The sequence below is a fragment of the Trachinotus anak genome, unplaced genomic scaffold (assembly GCF_046630095.1).
Source record: "Trachinotus anak isolate AG129_WGS33_773 ecotype Australia unplaced genomic scaffold, CSIRO_AGI_Tana_v1 ptg000025l, whole genome shotgun sequence".
NCBI classification, from domain to species: Eukaryota; Metazoa; Chordata; class Actinopteri; order Carangiformes; family Carangidae; genus Trachinotus; species Trachinotus anak.
The window spans coordinates 537,421-553,539 of record NW_027273876.1 but is presented as its reverse complement, the minus strand read 5'-3'; the positions used below and the strand labels follow the sequence as shown (position 1 = coordinate 553,539).

Genomic DNA, 16,119 nt, shown 5'->3' with positions numbered 1-16,119 from the left:
CAAATCATAATATACATTATCTCAAGGCACTTTACAGGGTCAGGTCAAGACCTTACTTTGTTACAGAATAAACCCAACAGTTCCCACAAAGAGCAAGCGCTTGGCGACAGGGGGGAGGAAAAACTCCCTTTAACAGGAAGAAACCTCCAACAGAACCGGACTCAGGGTGGGCGGCCGTCTGCCTCGACCAGTTGGGTTTAGGAGAAGATAGAAAGAGGGGGAGGGGGAGGAGAGGGGAGAGAAGAGAGAGAGAGAGAGACCAGGAACAGCTGTGTCGGTAATGGTGTTATCAATAATAATGACAGGTAACAGTGGTTAATAGTAAAGATGAGTAGTGGTGGATCTGGATCCTGCTGCTCCAGAGGCAGAGATACCTGCAGAATGAGGACAGAGAGAGGGAGAGAGAGGAGAAGCACAAACTACGGGAGAGAAAAAAATACAAAGTTAATGGCATGAAGTCATCGAGAGAGAGAGAGGGAGAGAGACAGAAATAGAGAGAGAGCGCCCAGTGAATCATGGGAATCCCCCAGCAGTCTAGCTCTATAGCAGCATAACTAAGGGATGGGTCAGGACATACCCGAGCCAGCCCTAACTATAAGCTTTACTAAACAAGACAGTTTTAAGCCTGATCTTAAAGGTAGAGAGGGGGTCTGCCTCCCGAACCCACACTGGGAGCTGGTTCCACAGGAGAGGAGCCTGATAGCTGAAGGCTCTGCCCCCCATTCTACTCTTACAAACTCTGGGAACCACAAGTTGACCTGCATTTAGAGAGCGAAGTGTCCTATTGGGAAAATAGGGAACTATAAGCTCTCCAAGGTACGATGGTGCCTGACCATTAATGGCTTTGTAGGTGAGGAGGAGGATTTTAAATTGTATCCTGGATTTTACAGGGAGCCAATGCAGAGAAGCAACACAGGAGAGATGTGATCTCGTTTCCTAGTTCCTGTCAGTACTCGTGCTGCCGCATTCTGGATCAATTGGAGGCTTTTTACAGAATTTTTGGGACATCCTGACAATAAAGAGTTACAGTAGTCCAGTCTTGAGGTAACAAATGCATGAACTAGTTTTTCAGCATCCTTTAGACACAGAATGGGTCTGATTTTAGCAATATTGCGCAGGTGGAAGAAGGCTGTCCTAGAGACTTGCTTTATATGTGAAGTAAAGGACAAGTCCTGGTCAAAAATGACACCAAGGTTTCTGACTGTAGCACTGGAGGCCAAGGTGATGTCATCCAGAGTCAGTATATTATCACATAGTGTATCTCTGAGGTGGTTTGAGCCAATTACAATAACTTCAGTTTTGTCTGAGTTTAAGAGTAAGAAATTACTGGTCATCCAGGTTTTTATGTCCTTAAGACACACCTGAAGCTTGGCTACCTGGTTAGTCTCACCTGGCTTCATGGATAAGTACAGCTGGATGTCATCTGCGTAACAATGGAAATTCATCTGGCGCCTCCTAATAATGTTTCCTAGAGGAAGCATATATAGACTGAAGAGCATTGGTCCTAGCACAGAACCTTGTGGAACTCCATGACTAACTTCTGTGATGATAGAAGAGTCATTATTAACATGAACAAACTGGAGTCTGTCTGACAGATATGACTTAAACCAGCTTAGTGCGGTTCCTTTGATGCCGACCATATGTTCTAGTCTCTGTAATAAAATCTTATGATCGATGGTGTCAAATGCGGCACTAAGATCTAGCAGGACAAGTACAGAGACAAGTCCATTGTCTGAAGCTATGAGGAGATCATTGGTAACCTTAACCAGAGCTGTTTCTGTGCTATGATGGACTCTAAAACCTGACTGAAAATCTTCAAACAAACCATTCCTGTGCAAGTAATCACATAACTGGTTTGCAACGACCTTCTCAAGGATTTTGGAAATAAAGGGGAGGTTGGATATAGGTCTATAATTGGCTAAAACATCAGGATCAAGAGTAGGCTTTTTAAGTAGAGGTTTAATTACTGCAACTTTAAAAGCCTGTGGTACATAACCAGTTGATAAAGATAAGTTAATCAGACTTAATATAGAGGTGTCGATTAAAGGAAAAACCTCTTTGAACAACCTTGTTGGAACGGGGTCAAGAAGACAAGTCGATGGTTTAGATAAAGAAACTGTTGAAGTGAGCTCAGGGAGATGTACAGGAGAGAAACAGTCAAAATATAAACCAGTTACAGTGGTCTCTGAGGCTGCTGAACTGGACAGTACATCTGAGCCAGCTGTGGGGAGGAGATGGTGAATTTTTTCTCTAACAGAGACAATTTTATTTGTAAAGAAGCTCATAAAGTCATTACAACTGAGGGCTAAAGGTATAGATGGGTCAACAGAGCTGTGGCTGTCTGTCAGCCTGGCTACAGTGCTGAACAGAAACCTGGGATTGTTCTTGTTTTCTTCTATCAATGATGAATAATAGGATGTTCTGGCTTTACGGAGGCTTTTTTTATACGCCAACAGGCTGTCTTTCCAAGCCTTTAGAGATTCTTCCAGGTTAGTAGAACGCCACCTTCTTTCTAGCTTCCTTGAATTTTGCTTTAAAGCTCGTGTTTCTGAGTTGTACCATGGAGCTAGCCTTCTCTGACTCACTACCTTCTTCCTCAGAGGGGCCACAGTATCTAGAGTTGCACGCAGTGAGGCTACAGTACTGTCAACAAGATCATCAACCTGTGTGGATGTGAAGTTAAGAGAGCTGTTCCCTACTGCATTGATACATGGCAGTGGGCTAAGTACTGATGGGATTCTTTCTTTAAATTTGCTAATGGTATTGTCAGACAGACGCCTGCTGTAATAGATTTTTTCCCCAGATGCTGTGTAGTCCATGACTGAAAACTCAAATGTTAACAGAAAATGGTCAGATAAAAGAGGGTTTCTGGGAGAAACTGTTAGATATTCAATGTCAGTCCCATAAGTCAGAACCAGATCAAGGGTATGATTAAAAGAGTGAGTGGGTTCATTAACATGCTGAGAGAAGCCAATTGAGTCTAATAATGAATTAAATGCAATACTCAGGCTGTCACTTTCAACATCTACGTGAATGTTAAAATCACCCACCATGATAACTTTATCTGTGCTGAGAACTAACTCAGATAAAAACTCTGAGAACTCAGATAAGAACTCAGAGTCAGGGGCAGGAGGACGATATACAGTAACTAGTAGGACTGGTTTTTGTGTCTTCTGGTTTGGGTGAGACAGACTAAGAATAAGGCTTTCAAATGAATTATGATTAACCTTAGGCTTGGGATTCAGTAATAAATTGGAGTGATAAATGGCTGCCCCCCCTCCTCCTCGGCCTGTGCTTCGAGGGATATGAACGTTAACATGAGTGGGGGGTGTTGATTCATTCAGACTAACATATTCATCCTGCTGCAGCCAGGTTTCAGTCAGACAGAGCAGATCAATGTGATGATCAGTTATCAGATCATTGACTAGTAGAGATTTAGATGAGAGTGATCTGATATTCAAGAATCCACATTTAATTTTCCTGTTATTTGGTTCTGGACTAACAGTTGTGTTAATTTCTATTAGGTTTTCATGTCTAACTCCTCCTCTGTTCACTTTTGATTTATTATATTTAAATGTAGGTGGTGGGGGGACAGACACAGTTTTTAGGGGGTGAATGGCAGCGACTGCTCTAAGAGGCGCAGAGAAGAGTGTAAGACTGCGACTCTGCCCCCTGGTCTCAGCTCTGGTTTGTCCTGGCTTTGATTTCTAATAAACTCAGTGAAGTTTCTAGATAAGAGCAGCTTCAGGTTTGACTCAGTGTCGCTGCTCTGGCCCCAGGAAACATGTGACTGTGGCCGCTGGTGTCGCTAACTTCACGTTTCTCAGTATAGAGTCACCAATGACCAGAGTTTGTTTCCCAGCGGGGGTGTCGCTGAGGGGGGAGAACCTGTTAGAAACGTGAACAGGTCGGTGGTGAGCCGTGGGCTTTTGTTTAGGACTAAGCCTCTTCTTGTTCCGAACAGTCACCAGCCGCCCTGACCTCCCGGCTGCTCGGGAGCTGCTGGGGGAGAGAAGGAGCTACAGGAGACGCTACACTGGGCCGGTCCGCACCAGCTGCTGGGGGCTGGCTCACTGGAGAAGCTAAAGATGTGGTTTCATGGTGCTGAGCCGGGATCCAGATCTCTGAGCCTCGCCTCCATAACTGAGAACAAACTGCATTTATTACATGAACCATTATCGCTGAAGGAGGCAGAGGAGGAACTAAACATGAAGCAGGCTGAGCAAGAGAGAGCGGGAGAGGGAGAGACAGAAGCCATCGCTAACTGCTAAGCTAAAGTAGCTAACAGAGCTAGCGTGTAAACAGCTGTGTTTTAATGAGAATCTCACGAAGAGAAGCAGAGAGCTGAGAGCGATCGAACAGGAGTTCGACAGTACAACAGATAATTAGTGGTTATATACAGAGATACAACCAGGATCAGCTGAGTTCAGGGAGAGCAGCAACAAACACAACACCACCAACACCCGGAAGTGACACAGCACGTCGCAGCACGTGAGTCATCTGCTGCGATCTCCTACACACGCTCTTTGTGACTTCAGAATAGAGTCACTAATGATCAGAGATTGTTTCTCAGCAGGTGTGTTGCTGAGTGGGGAGAGCCTATTAGAAACATGAAGAGGTTGGTGTTTACACTATGTAAACGGCACAGGTTTCTGTGGTTCCCAAGAAATACCACCCACCAGAAATGTTGTGGGTGGTACTGAATAACTGACTCCTTTCCAGTTCTACAGAAAAACAAACGAACCTCGACAAACAAGCATGGACCTGCCACTGTCATCTGCTGGTTGTGGGCAGAGTCATTTAACAGGATATAAACTTGAGACATTACAGAGCATCAGACTGGAAGCTCCAGTTAGAAGTCAAGAAGCCTATCACAAAACTCAGCTGACTTACAAACCTTCACCAGGTGAGGAAACAGGGTTGACAGAGACAGAGATACTTGGGCTTTTCTTTCAGTCTATCTTTTGTCGTGTTATTTAAATTTGATCATTTCACATTTTTTATATTGTACAGTTTTATGTCTTCACATTTTAGATAAAAAATATGTCAGATCAGAGCACTGAGCCATTCAGTCTGCACTACCTCTGACAGTTTGATCAGTTTGATGTTGGTTCGACATGTTTTTTTAATTTATCTCCTCAGGTTGGAGTCATGGCCTCAGATCAGATGGTGGTTGCTGCCCTGGGTCGACCTTTCACCTTAGGGACCCTTTATGATGCTCATAAAGATGAACTCATCACAGGTAAAACAAGACTCACACTGACATTACAGTAGAAAAAAAGCAAAGAGGAGAAGGGTCGGTCTTTGCAAAAGACCCTATTATCTATGTACAGAGGGAGATCTCTGGGCATTCTGGCACCACTGAGGGGACACATCTTTAAATCATAAGATTTTATAACAGTTATGCTTTGAAGCGGGAAACATCCAATCACCATGGTTAAATCACATCAGAAAACAATCTGCAGCTTAAATCAGCTCACTTTTAAATTCTGACCATTTGACGGTGTTCACTAGGTCTGGAGCCAGTAGCAGGTATAGCCTGGTAAGGTGCCCTGGGTGACCACCTCCAACCCCCACCTACAACTACATACCAAATAAATACCAAAATAAAGTAACAAGAACAGAAAGGAAATAGTGTATATATGTATATACAAATGAAAAAGCGAATCAAACTTCTTAATTACCCAAGTGCTTTATCCCATAAATAGATATGTCTGTGAAACTATAGGCCTGTATTCACAGTATTATGAATGTACTGCATTAGAACTCTTCAAAGATAGAAGTGCGTTATTTGATTCTCCTGCTCCAGTGGGGAGACCTGTGGTCAAACTAACCCCCATCCCCTCCCCATCTCTCACCACCTCTGAGAGTGATAGAGGAAACCTCAGCAGCGGAATCTGCACAAATTACGCAGAGTGCCCACTCCGACCAATGCAGTCACATAGGGTCATTTCATTATCCAAGAGAGTCCTGACTCTGTAGCACTGAGGAAATGGGAATACAGAATGGAGCCGGTAACCCCTCCTACTTCACAACTCTACTATCTTACCTCTGATATGATGTGAACGCAGGAGAATAACAATGGAACAGTCACAGGTCTGTGGTTAGTTCAGTTCTTCGTGGGAGCTGTAGTTGAGCTCCTGAAGCTGGTCAGAGGCTGGACTCTATTTGTCTTCACTACTCATCAGTTCTTATGTTTTGTTGATGCTCCCAAAGCCTTTAATCATGTTTATGTTAGAAAGTTTAAGTTTGTTAAATTGAGTCAAAGAGGGCTGCTCAATACACTGTGATAGTTCTGGTTTACTGGTGCACCACCAGACTATGCAAGTATGATGGGGCAGTAGTGTCTCAGCCATATTTGGGGTTAGCAATGGTGCCAGACAAGGAGGATGTTTGTCCCTAGTTCTTTTAATCTTTATATTGATGATCTGTACAAGCAATTGAAAGCCTGTAATAGTGGGTGCATGATTGGTAATGATTTGTAATACTGTGTATTGTAACAACCCCTGCTGCTTGATGGAGAACTGCCAGTAAGTGATGGTGCTGTTAAGTTATTTGGAACCCTTCCTCCTTACAGGTATGAGTAATGAGGGGCACATGGTGTCCCCACTGACCTTTGTTTTAATTTGTTGTTTCTTTGTAGTTAGCGGTTAGAGCAGTTGTTGTCAGGGTAATTTTCAGCGAGCTGAAAGTTAACAGGGTCACTGATCTTGGTGATAATTTCTGCTGCCACTAACCTGCATAAAGTCCAAGGTTGAGTGAGTCAGCTAGTATGGGTTAGGCAGTCAGCCAGAGGGATGGGGTTCCATGTTTAAAGCAGCGTGGCTCCCTGTCTGGTAGTGGTGGACAAGTGTGGGGTATTATAAACGCTTATAAAAGAGATCAGCTCTTGAAAGTGGCTCACCATTACAGCATTGAGCTTCCAAAGAAGTTAAGTTAACAGTAGCTTCCCCCAGTATAAGTGGCATGGTGCCTAATTTAGCTCCTATTTTGACTGGTCTTGGGGATGGATTGACATTTGAGCTTCAAAAACAGCTCCTCTTACTACAACTGCAACAGGAACCAAAAGTGCTTTATAGTTAGAAAAGTTAAAACAGGATATGTCCATTTTGAAAGCTGAACTAGCTCATGCTCAGGCAAAACAACAGTTGAGACAAGGTGGAGCTTACAAGTCAAGGAAAGCTTCAGCCCGAGCCACAAAAGGCTGAGGGGTCAGCATTGTCGGGTTGTCCTACTCCATCATTTGATGTTGATGGTTGGTTCCAAAGTCTAATGAAAGGGACCCTGACACTTTCTTTGAGCGTTTAGCAGAGGCACAAAATTGGGCCACTCTGAAGGCATTTTCATTCATTTCATTCATTTAGTCATTTAGTCATTTAGCATGGATGCTTTTATCCAAAGCGACTGACAGAAAGGGGAACAATCAAGGTTAAGTGCAATAAGAAGTGTTAGCGCAGCAATAAGTGCTAGTGACGATTCTTTAAGTGTAGATTTGCTATGTAGTGCTAGGAGAGAAGGTGCTCTCTGAAGAGCTGGGTCTTCAGGAGTCTTTTAAAGGTAGAGAGGGACGCCCCTGCTCTGGTAGGAAGTGGTAGTACGTTCCACCAACGGGGGACAATGTGAGAGAAGAGTTTGGATTGCCTTGAACGAATGGGTGGCAGAGCCAGGCGTCGTTCGTTAGAGGAGCGCAACGGTCGTGAGGAAGCATATGCCTGTACCAGTGCGTTCAAGTAGGTAGGTGCAGTACCAGAGACAACTTTGTAGGTAAGCATTATTTTCAGCCTTGAGTGTGGCTGATAGTGGTAGTACCAGTTGGTTAAAGCTGGCGTACTTAGAGCATATGAATTGGTACCATCAGCAGTTCAGATTTTTTAAGAAAGAGATAAAAAAAGAGAAAAAAGTGAGGGAAGGAGAAGCAATCCAACACTGAATTTGCCTGTGATTTAGCCGCTTATTTTAGCCATAGGTAAAGCAAGTAAAGACCTTGGAGGATCTTCAGTAACTAATCTTGCTGTTGTTACATACCTAAATGAACAGAAAATAAGCAATGTTTCAGATGCTGCCAAATTAGCAGACGAGTTTGTTCTGACTCATGAAGGTTTTTTTGGTAGAAGCCATAGATGTGAGGCTGGTTATAGAGAGTTTTGTGGGGGGCTACTCTGGTAAGGAGTTTTCAGTTAAAGTGAGCAGTGGGTTTTCGTGGAAAGTTGGACCTCAATTGTGCAACAACTGTTTTGCTAAGGGCCATTGGAGAAATGAGTGTCCAGTGTTGAGGAAAAGAGGTAATTCAATTCAATTCAATTCAATTCAATTTTATTTGTATAGCGCCAAATCATAATATACAATATCTCAAGGCAGTTTACAGGGTAAGGTCAAGACCTTACATTGTTACAGAGAAAAAACCCAACAGTTCCCATAACGAGCAAGCGCTTGGCGACAGGGGGGAGGAAAAACTCCCTTTTAACAGGAAGAAACCTCCAACAGAACTGGGCTCGGGGTGGGCGGCCGTCTGCCTCGACCAGTTGGGTTTAGGAGAAGATAAAAAGAGGGGGTGGGGGAAGGAGAGAGGAGAGAAGAGAGAGAGAGAGAGACCAGGAACAGCTGTGTAGGTAATGGTGTTATCAATAATAATGACAGATAACAGTGGTTAATAGTAAAGATGAGTAGTGGTGGATCTGGATCCTGCTGCTCCTGAGGCAGAGAGACCTGCAGAATGAGGACAGAGAGAGGGAGAGAGAGAAGAAGCACAAACTACGGGAGAGAAAAAAAATACAAAGTTAATGGCATGAAGTCATCGAGAGAGAGAGAGGGAGAGAGACAGAAATAGAGAGAGAGCGCCCAGTGAATCATGGGAATCCCCCAGCAGTCTAGCTCTATAGCAGCATAACTAAGGGATGGGTCAGGACATACCCGAGCCAGCCCTAACTATAAGCTTTACTAAACAGGACAGTTTTAAGGTAGAGAGGGGGTCTGCCTCCCGAACCCACACTGGGAGCTGGTTCCACAGGAGAGGAGCCTGATAGCTGAAGGCTCTGCCCCCCATTCTGCTCTTACAAACTCTGGGAACCACAAGTTGACCTGCATTTAGAGAGCAAAGTGTCCTATTGGGAAAATAGGGAACTATAAGCTCTCCAAGGTACAATGGTGCCTGACCATTAATGGCTTTGTAGGTGAGGAGGAGGATTTCAAATTCTATCCTGGATTTTACAGGGAGCCAATGCAGAGAAGCTAACACAGGAGAGATGTGATCTCGTTTCCTAGTTCCTGTCAGTACTCGTGCTGCCGCATTCTGGATCAATTGGAGGCTTTTTACTGAATTTTTGGGACATCCTGACAATAAAGAGTTACAGTAGTCCAGTCTTGAGGTAACAAATGCATGAACTAGTTTTTCAGCATCCTTTAGACACAGAATGGGTCTGATTTTAGCAATGTTGCGCAGGTGGAAGAAGGCTGTCTTAGAGACTTGCTTTATATGTGAAGTAAAGGACAAGTCCTGGTCAAAAATGACACCAAGGTTTCTGACTGTAGCACTGGAGGCCAAGGTGATGTCATCCAGAGTCAGTATATTATCACATAGTGTATCTCTGAGGTGTTTTGGGCCAATTACAATAACTTCAGTTTTGTCTGAGTTTAAGAGTAAGAAATTACTGGTCATCCAGGTTTTTATGTTCTTAAGACAGACCTGAAGCTTGGCTACCTGGTTAGTCTCACCTGGCTTCATGGATAAGTACAGTTGGGTGTCATCTGCGTAACAATGGAAATTTATCTGGTGCCTCCTAATAATGTTTCCTAGAGGAAGCATATATAGACTGAAGAGTATTGGTCCTAGCACCGAACCTTGTGGAACCCAGGTAAGTCTGGGTATATACCACCAAAACCATCTGGAGCTGCTGCATCGTTCCATGCAGAAGAAAGAGCCTGTGTCATTGCTGCTGTGCAGGCACACACAAGACAAACAGCTTGGTTTTCCTTTGTATGTTTCTGATAGTTATGTCTCATTGATTGAGTGAGAGAAAACTGCCTGTAAACATACTTAAAGATACAGGGGCACTGGATTAATTCATTGTGAGCTCTGTGTTACCTTTCTCTCCTGAGACCATCAGTTGTTCCACTATCAATGTCTGCAGGATGGGGTTGATAGTCTTTTCTGCTTCAAAGCATAAATTGACATTATTCTCAAATTTGTAGCAAGGTGACATGGCCATGGGAGTATGACCCTCCTTACCTCTGGGCAGAGTACATATCCTCCTAGGAAATGACCTTCCTGGAGAACAAGTGTTGCATAATGTTCCTGTGCCAGTGGTAATTCCTACTTCCCAGGTGGAAGGTTCAGAGTTTTCAAAAACTGCCTCTGCGGTACTTTTCACAGGCTTATGAGTCAGGCCACCCGTGCTAGTCTTTATTCTTTATTTGGATCCCCATTGGCTTCTGCTACAACAGTTGCTAATCCTTCTAGGGTCCACATAAAATCAGTCATATACAGTATAAACAGCATATAAACATACACCAAACAAACAAGCACTGACCCCGTCAGTCTAAACAAAATTACACAATTAAAAATTAAAATACTCAACATATCAAATAGCTTAAACAATACAGGTGCATAACTTACAAATGTAAGAAGGCTGGATTAATTTAATGTCAGCTGTCAACCATGACAGACTGCAGTGCATCATAGTTTTCTGATATCTTTTTTAGTTTCACTTCACCATGCAACCATGCAGTACCTTAGATGTGAGAGAACAAGGGCCTGTGTCACCTGACTCCTTATTGATGGTGTTACGTAGAGGGAGCATTTACGCGTCATAGCTATACCTTTCCCCATTTTTACAATAACTGCATTAATGTACCCTGACCATGTTAAGCAGTCATTGATTGTGATGCCAAAAAATTTAATTTTCTTGCTGCATTGATACCCCCCCTTTGGATAGATCTATCTGGGGGTCCCTCGCCAGCATTCCTCTTGAGCCAAAGACGATGCACTTTGTTTTGGCAAGATTCAAAATCATCTTTTCCTCTACCTAGTCAGGCACAGATTGTAATTCATAGCTTAATACTCACAAGTAGATGCACCACAAAACTTGGTTGCATCATCTGTATACATTACTATTTTTACCTGGTCTAATACATATGGCAAATTCTTGGTGAAAATAGAAAATAAAAGTGGGACTTGCCAGCATACATCTTTGCTTTCTGAAAAGCTTTCATTAAAATACAGCCTTTGTTTTCTCCCAGACAAATATCTCTTCATCCAAGAGAGAGCAGTGGGCAGAGAACCATAACCCCTTGATTTAGTTATCAGCAGCTCATGGTCTACAACACTGAAAGCAGCACTGACATCAAGCATCATGGATCCAACCATTTTTTATTGTCCATTTCCTTTGACCTTACTATTTTAGTCAGTGTTTTAGTAAATTTTAGTTAAATAAATTACTTTTTGAATTATATATCAGTACGTGGCCTTCGTCACTGTGGCCAGCCCTGAGCCAGGTAGTAACAGTATGCAGATGGTCTTGTGTTCTCCAGCAGCTCCTTACTAAATGTATGTGTACCAAATGTGGTGTGGAACATGGTACCAAATACAATGCCAGTAAGTCATGTCATGACCTGAAGTACCAAAGAGGTCACATATCTCATTTTTTTTTTACTTTAAAAAAAAAATCTTTGTGTCTGTAAAAAAGTAAAATATCTCAGACTTATCATAGAACAAGGAAAATCTCTATAAGCGAAGCTGCATGATGTATGCACCAGCAGGCTTTGTGAGCAGGTGAGCATTAACAGTTGTCCAAGGTGGTGACATGTCAGCTGTTCTGTTTTCAGCTTGTTGTGCACTTCCTCTGCCCCGAAGTGGCCAAAGATATGAAATGTTAAATTTTTCGAAAACTTTCTAACAGACTGGTATTGCTCTTTTTTTTTCTACAGCTTTCACACCGTGGGATAAAAAAACTCTTCAAGAGAACAGCATAAAGCGCTCTCAGCAGAGCAGTGTGTATGAAATTACTGCCTCCGACTCCATTGAATCCAAGTCTTCTCTGCTGGATATTGAAGCCTCTCTCAGGGCCAGTTTCCTGTGTGGACTGGTTGAAGTTGGAGGATCTGCCAAATATCTGAATGATAAGAAGAAATCCAACAACCAGAGCAGGGTGACGTTTCAGTACAAAGCTACCACCATGTACGAACAGCTGACAATGGCTCATCTTGAAGCCATAAAAGAAAAAGAAGTTATTGAGAATTGTTCTGCAACACATGTGGTCACCGGCATCCTCTACGGGGCAAACGCTTTCTTTGTGTTTGACAGCGACAGGGTGGATGCTAGCAGCGTCCAGAACATCCAGGGCAGCATGGAGGCAGTGATAAAGAAGATCCCCTCATTAGATATTGAGGGGAGAGTTGATCTCAAGCTCAGTGATGAAGAAAAAGCTCTGACCAAGAAATTCTCCTGCAAATTCTACGGAGACTTCATTCTTGAAAGCAACCCTGCAACATTTGAAGAAGCAGTGAAGACGTACCAACAACTTCCAAAGCTGCTGGGAGAGGATGGAGGGAAAACCGTTCCTGTCAAGGTCTGGCTGACGCCACTGAAGAATCTGGATTCCACAGCTCCTGAGCTGAAGGGAGAGATCTGTGTTGGTCTTCTGAGGAAAGCTGAAAATGCTCTAGAAAAAATGAGGGAAATAGAAATGAGATGTAACGATTCCCTGGAAGACAAAGTAGTTAAGGATTTTCCACTGATTTTCAAAAAGTTGAGCCGTTTCCAAGACCTGTGTAATGACTACACAACCACACTCCAACGGATCATGAAAGAGAAGTTTCCATCCATTCGAGAAGGTAAAGAAGACGAAAGTTCAGTGGAAAAGCTCCTTGATGCCAAGGAGAGGTCACCATTCAGTCATGAAAACTTAAAGAAGTGGCTGAGTAATGAAGAGAGAAAAATCAATGTCATCAGGTCCTGTGTAGAGTTAGAGGGAATGGAGGGACTGAAGATCGTCCCAAATCAGTCAGAACTGGACAGAGAGGTTCTAAATCCAAATGTGGATGATGTGCTGTGCTTTGTTTTCACCTCCCTGGAAACTACTGACCCCTACCTGGACCAGACGGCCACATGTCATTCACATGACTCACAAAGTGTCAGGAGTGTCGCTCCACAAACACAAGACCAGTGGTACTTCTCAGATGAAGTGGTTACCAAAATGAGAGCAAAAGCCAGAGTATTCATTTCACTGAAGAACAGAAGCAGAGTAAGTTTCCTCTTAGCTGCTGTACAAAATGAGAAATATGAAGGAGCAACAATCTACCAATACAGGAGCGGCTGTCTGGTCACTGATGATTTCTCAAAGCCTCCTGTCCCTGATGTGACGACTGTAACAGACAGACAAGATTTAATCCGGTGTAAGTCAGTTCTTGTGCATTTTTTTTCCATATATCAAACTGTACAAACTGAACATCCGAGCAACATGCTGGTGAAATATTTTTATAATAACAAATCACTGTAGTTCATGAAGTCTGAACCAAACAGTCACTTTGTCCTGAGGTGTGTTAAAGACAGGACCACAGCAGATCTGTAGATAGAAATATTCAAAATATCTTGACCTTATTCCATAATGACATGCTGGTGTTAGATAATGAAGGCCTACATGTTTCTGCTGTTATAAACAGAAGTGGATGGTGATGAGGTTGAATGGTAACAGGAAGTGTCTTCTTCTCTCCATCAGACGCCTGTGATCTCAACCTGGACCCAGACACAACAAACGGCTGGCTCACTCTGTCCGAGGGAAACAAGAAGGCGACAAGTGGACCGTGGCAGACATATTCTGATCTCCCACAGAGGTTTGATACACAGACTCAGGTTTTGTGCAGAGAGGGGCTCACTGGGTGCCATTACTGGGAGGTAGAGTGGAGTGAGGGTGGTAACAATAGTGTTGGTGTGGGTGTTACATATGACAGAATTGGAAGGAAAGGAAACAGTTCAGACACTGGGCTTGGAAGCAATTGCTTATCTTGGTATTTTGGTGTGGACCCCAACCTCTGTGCATGGCATAATGGGAAAGTGTGGTCCAAATGTCTTCCCCCTTCTGGGTGCAGACGAGTTGGAGTGTTTCTAGATTGGCCTGCTGGTTCCTTGAGCTTTTACAAAGTCTCTAACAACACACTGAGTCACCTCTACACCTTTGAGGCCCAGTTCACTGAGCCTCTTTACCCAGGGTTCTACGTTTACCACACATGCAACTACGCTGCCCTGTGCACAGATCTGGAAGACGACTTAAAGTCATCCTGCTCACAGCCTGTGTTTTAAACAGTTGGTCCATGGATATCTTTTTATTAAAGATAATGACTTAATGTAAATGTGCTTGGTCACATTTTTATTTTCCAGGCAATATGATGAAAGTTTAACAAGTTAAACAATAGGTGAACTCTTTGATAAAACTTGGTTGTGGATATTCTGTTATTTGCAGGTTCCCTGTGTTTGGTTGTGTAATGGCTCCATGGTTTTACAGAACAGTATATCACTATTATAGGCTTCTACAGAATATACTGTATAATCTGACTATGCTTCAGACTGAGTTGTTGCATGATGTATGTGGTGTAACTGTTCATTAGGGGAAAGAGTTTATTCAAATGAGTCTACTGCTTAATACTTGACATACTTATCTATAAATATAACCAGATAACCAGTGGTAATTAGGTTGATATTGGTGAATATTTCTGTTTTATAAAGTAGCTATCTCAAAGATCTCTGTTTGGTCACACAGGGTAACTGCAGTGTTCAGGCAGAACTGCTGGGTGACGGAGCACACGTCACTAACTTAGTTAGTGACTCGTGTTCCTTGTGATTTTGCGGCAGAGTCAGACCAGACTCCCAGTTCATCAGTGTAAAATGCCACAACTCAGTCACCTGTGTGTCCTCGGTCAGTGACAGACAGGGAGCTAAAAGACACTTGTCCAAAGGAAAATCTTTGAGATTGTTACTTTAATTGTTTATGGGATCAGTTTATTCTTGTTAGTGTAAATTTTGTGTTCATTAGTGAGTTTGTTGTGGTAGAAAACTAAGTAAGTGGAGTGTCTCTTCTTTAACTGAGTTCTTGTTTTATTGAGGCTTCCCATTCACTGCTACTAAAGTGACAAACTTTATTTGACTATGACAGAACAGGCTGGAGTTACTTGATAACAACAAAATTTGTGAGAATCAATTATTTAATTTATTTTTTTATTTTTAATTATTTTTATTAATTTTTGTGGCCAACTGATGCCGGCTGCAGCTGATTAATCAGTGACAGCTGTCACGTTAACCAGCAAAACCAGATTCTGTCATGTAGAAATAAGAAGTCTGGCCCTGTTTTCTGAGTCATCATAATAATCTGAGCCTGTTTGAGTGTACAGTGTTTTCTCCTTAAAGTAAACGCACCACTCAGGAAACCTCTGCTGGTCGCCCTTCTTCTGGCAACATCTTTTGAGACCAAGCAAAGACCCAGACCCAGAGTCCATTTCATCATTGTGTTGTTCTGTTGTTAGATGTTGCTGATGGTTGTGGAGCTGAAGTGCTCCCTCTTTGTCATTTTTGTACCATCTCTGTGACACTAACAGCTGTTGGACTAAATCAATAAAGCTTCATCCTGAGTTGACGACTGCGTCCTGCTCGGTCTCTTCCTGACAAGTTCAACGTTCCTGAAAAATCATATTTAAACAGCAGCGTTTGAAAGGACTGAGTCACAGCTTCTTAAAACATCACTGACAGACCCACACATACATGGAAATGTGATGAGGGGGGACAAAGTCTACAGCCCCCTCCTGTTCAAAATCAATCACAGCAGTCTGAGAAAGACAAATCAAATATTTATCCTTTATCTTCCTATTATGAAGTTTCTCTCTCAGTGCAGAGGGCGTCCTTAGTGAATTCCCAGCATCCTTTGCACACTGAGTTTAATGAAGTCGTTATGAGTCTATATGGAGTCTCTTATTCTCTTTGACAGCTGTCTGTCAAACGGCCCGGGACATTAAAGATTGGCTCTGCTCTAATGCTCAAGGAGGGAATTTGTTTTTAATAGAAGAGTTGAATTCATATGATTAACATTAGATAAACAGAGTAACGTCAGCTGTGCAGGATATGATGAAATGGAGCCT

At 42.8% G+C, this 16,119-nt stretch overlaps 1 protein-coding gene across 1 annotated transcript; it reads left to right on the top strand.

Moving 5' to 3' along the window:
• Positions 1 to 4,000: 4,000 nt before the first annotated feature.
• Positions 4,001 to 15,620, top strand: LOC139608412 (neoverrucotoxin subunit alpha-like). Its single transcript, XM_071462123.1, has 6 exons — positions 4,001 to 4,481; positions 4,562 to 4,618; positions 4,723 to 4,906; positions 5,143 to 5,242; positions 11,923 to 13,389; positions 13,713 to 15,620. Exons 4-6 carry the CDS (start codon positions 5,152 to 5,154, stop codon positions 14,291 to 14,293), a joined length of 2,139 nt encoding a protein of 712 aa, XP_071318224.1. The 5' UTR covers positions 4,001 to 4,481; positions 4,562 to 4,618; positions 4,723 to 4,906; positions 5,143 to 5,151; the 3' UTR covers positions 14,294 to 15,620.
• Positions 15,621 to 16,119: the final 499 nt, after the last annotated feature.

Excerpts from the sequence above, each read along its gene's own strand:
- LOC139608412 (XM_071462123.1), top strand. The coding sequence starts at position 5,152 with ATGGCCTCAGATCAGATGGTGGTTGCTGCCCTGGGTCGACCTTTCACC. Across the intron at positions 5,243-11,922 it reads TAAAGATGAACTCATCACAG|CTTTCACACCGTGGGATAAA; the intron begins GTAAAACAAGAC and ends TTTTTTCTACAG. Across the intron at positions 13,390-13,712 it reads CAGACAAGATTTAATCCGGT|ACGCCTGTGATCTCAACCTG; the intron begins GTAAGTCAGTTC and ends TCTCTCCATCAG.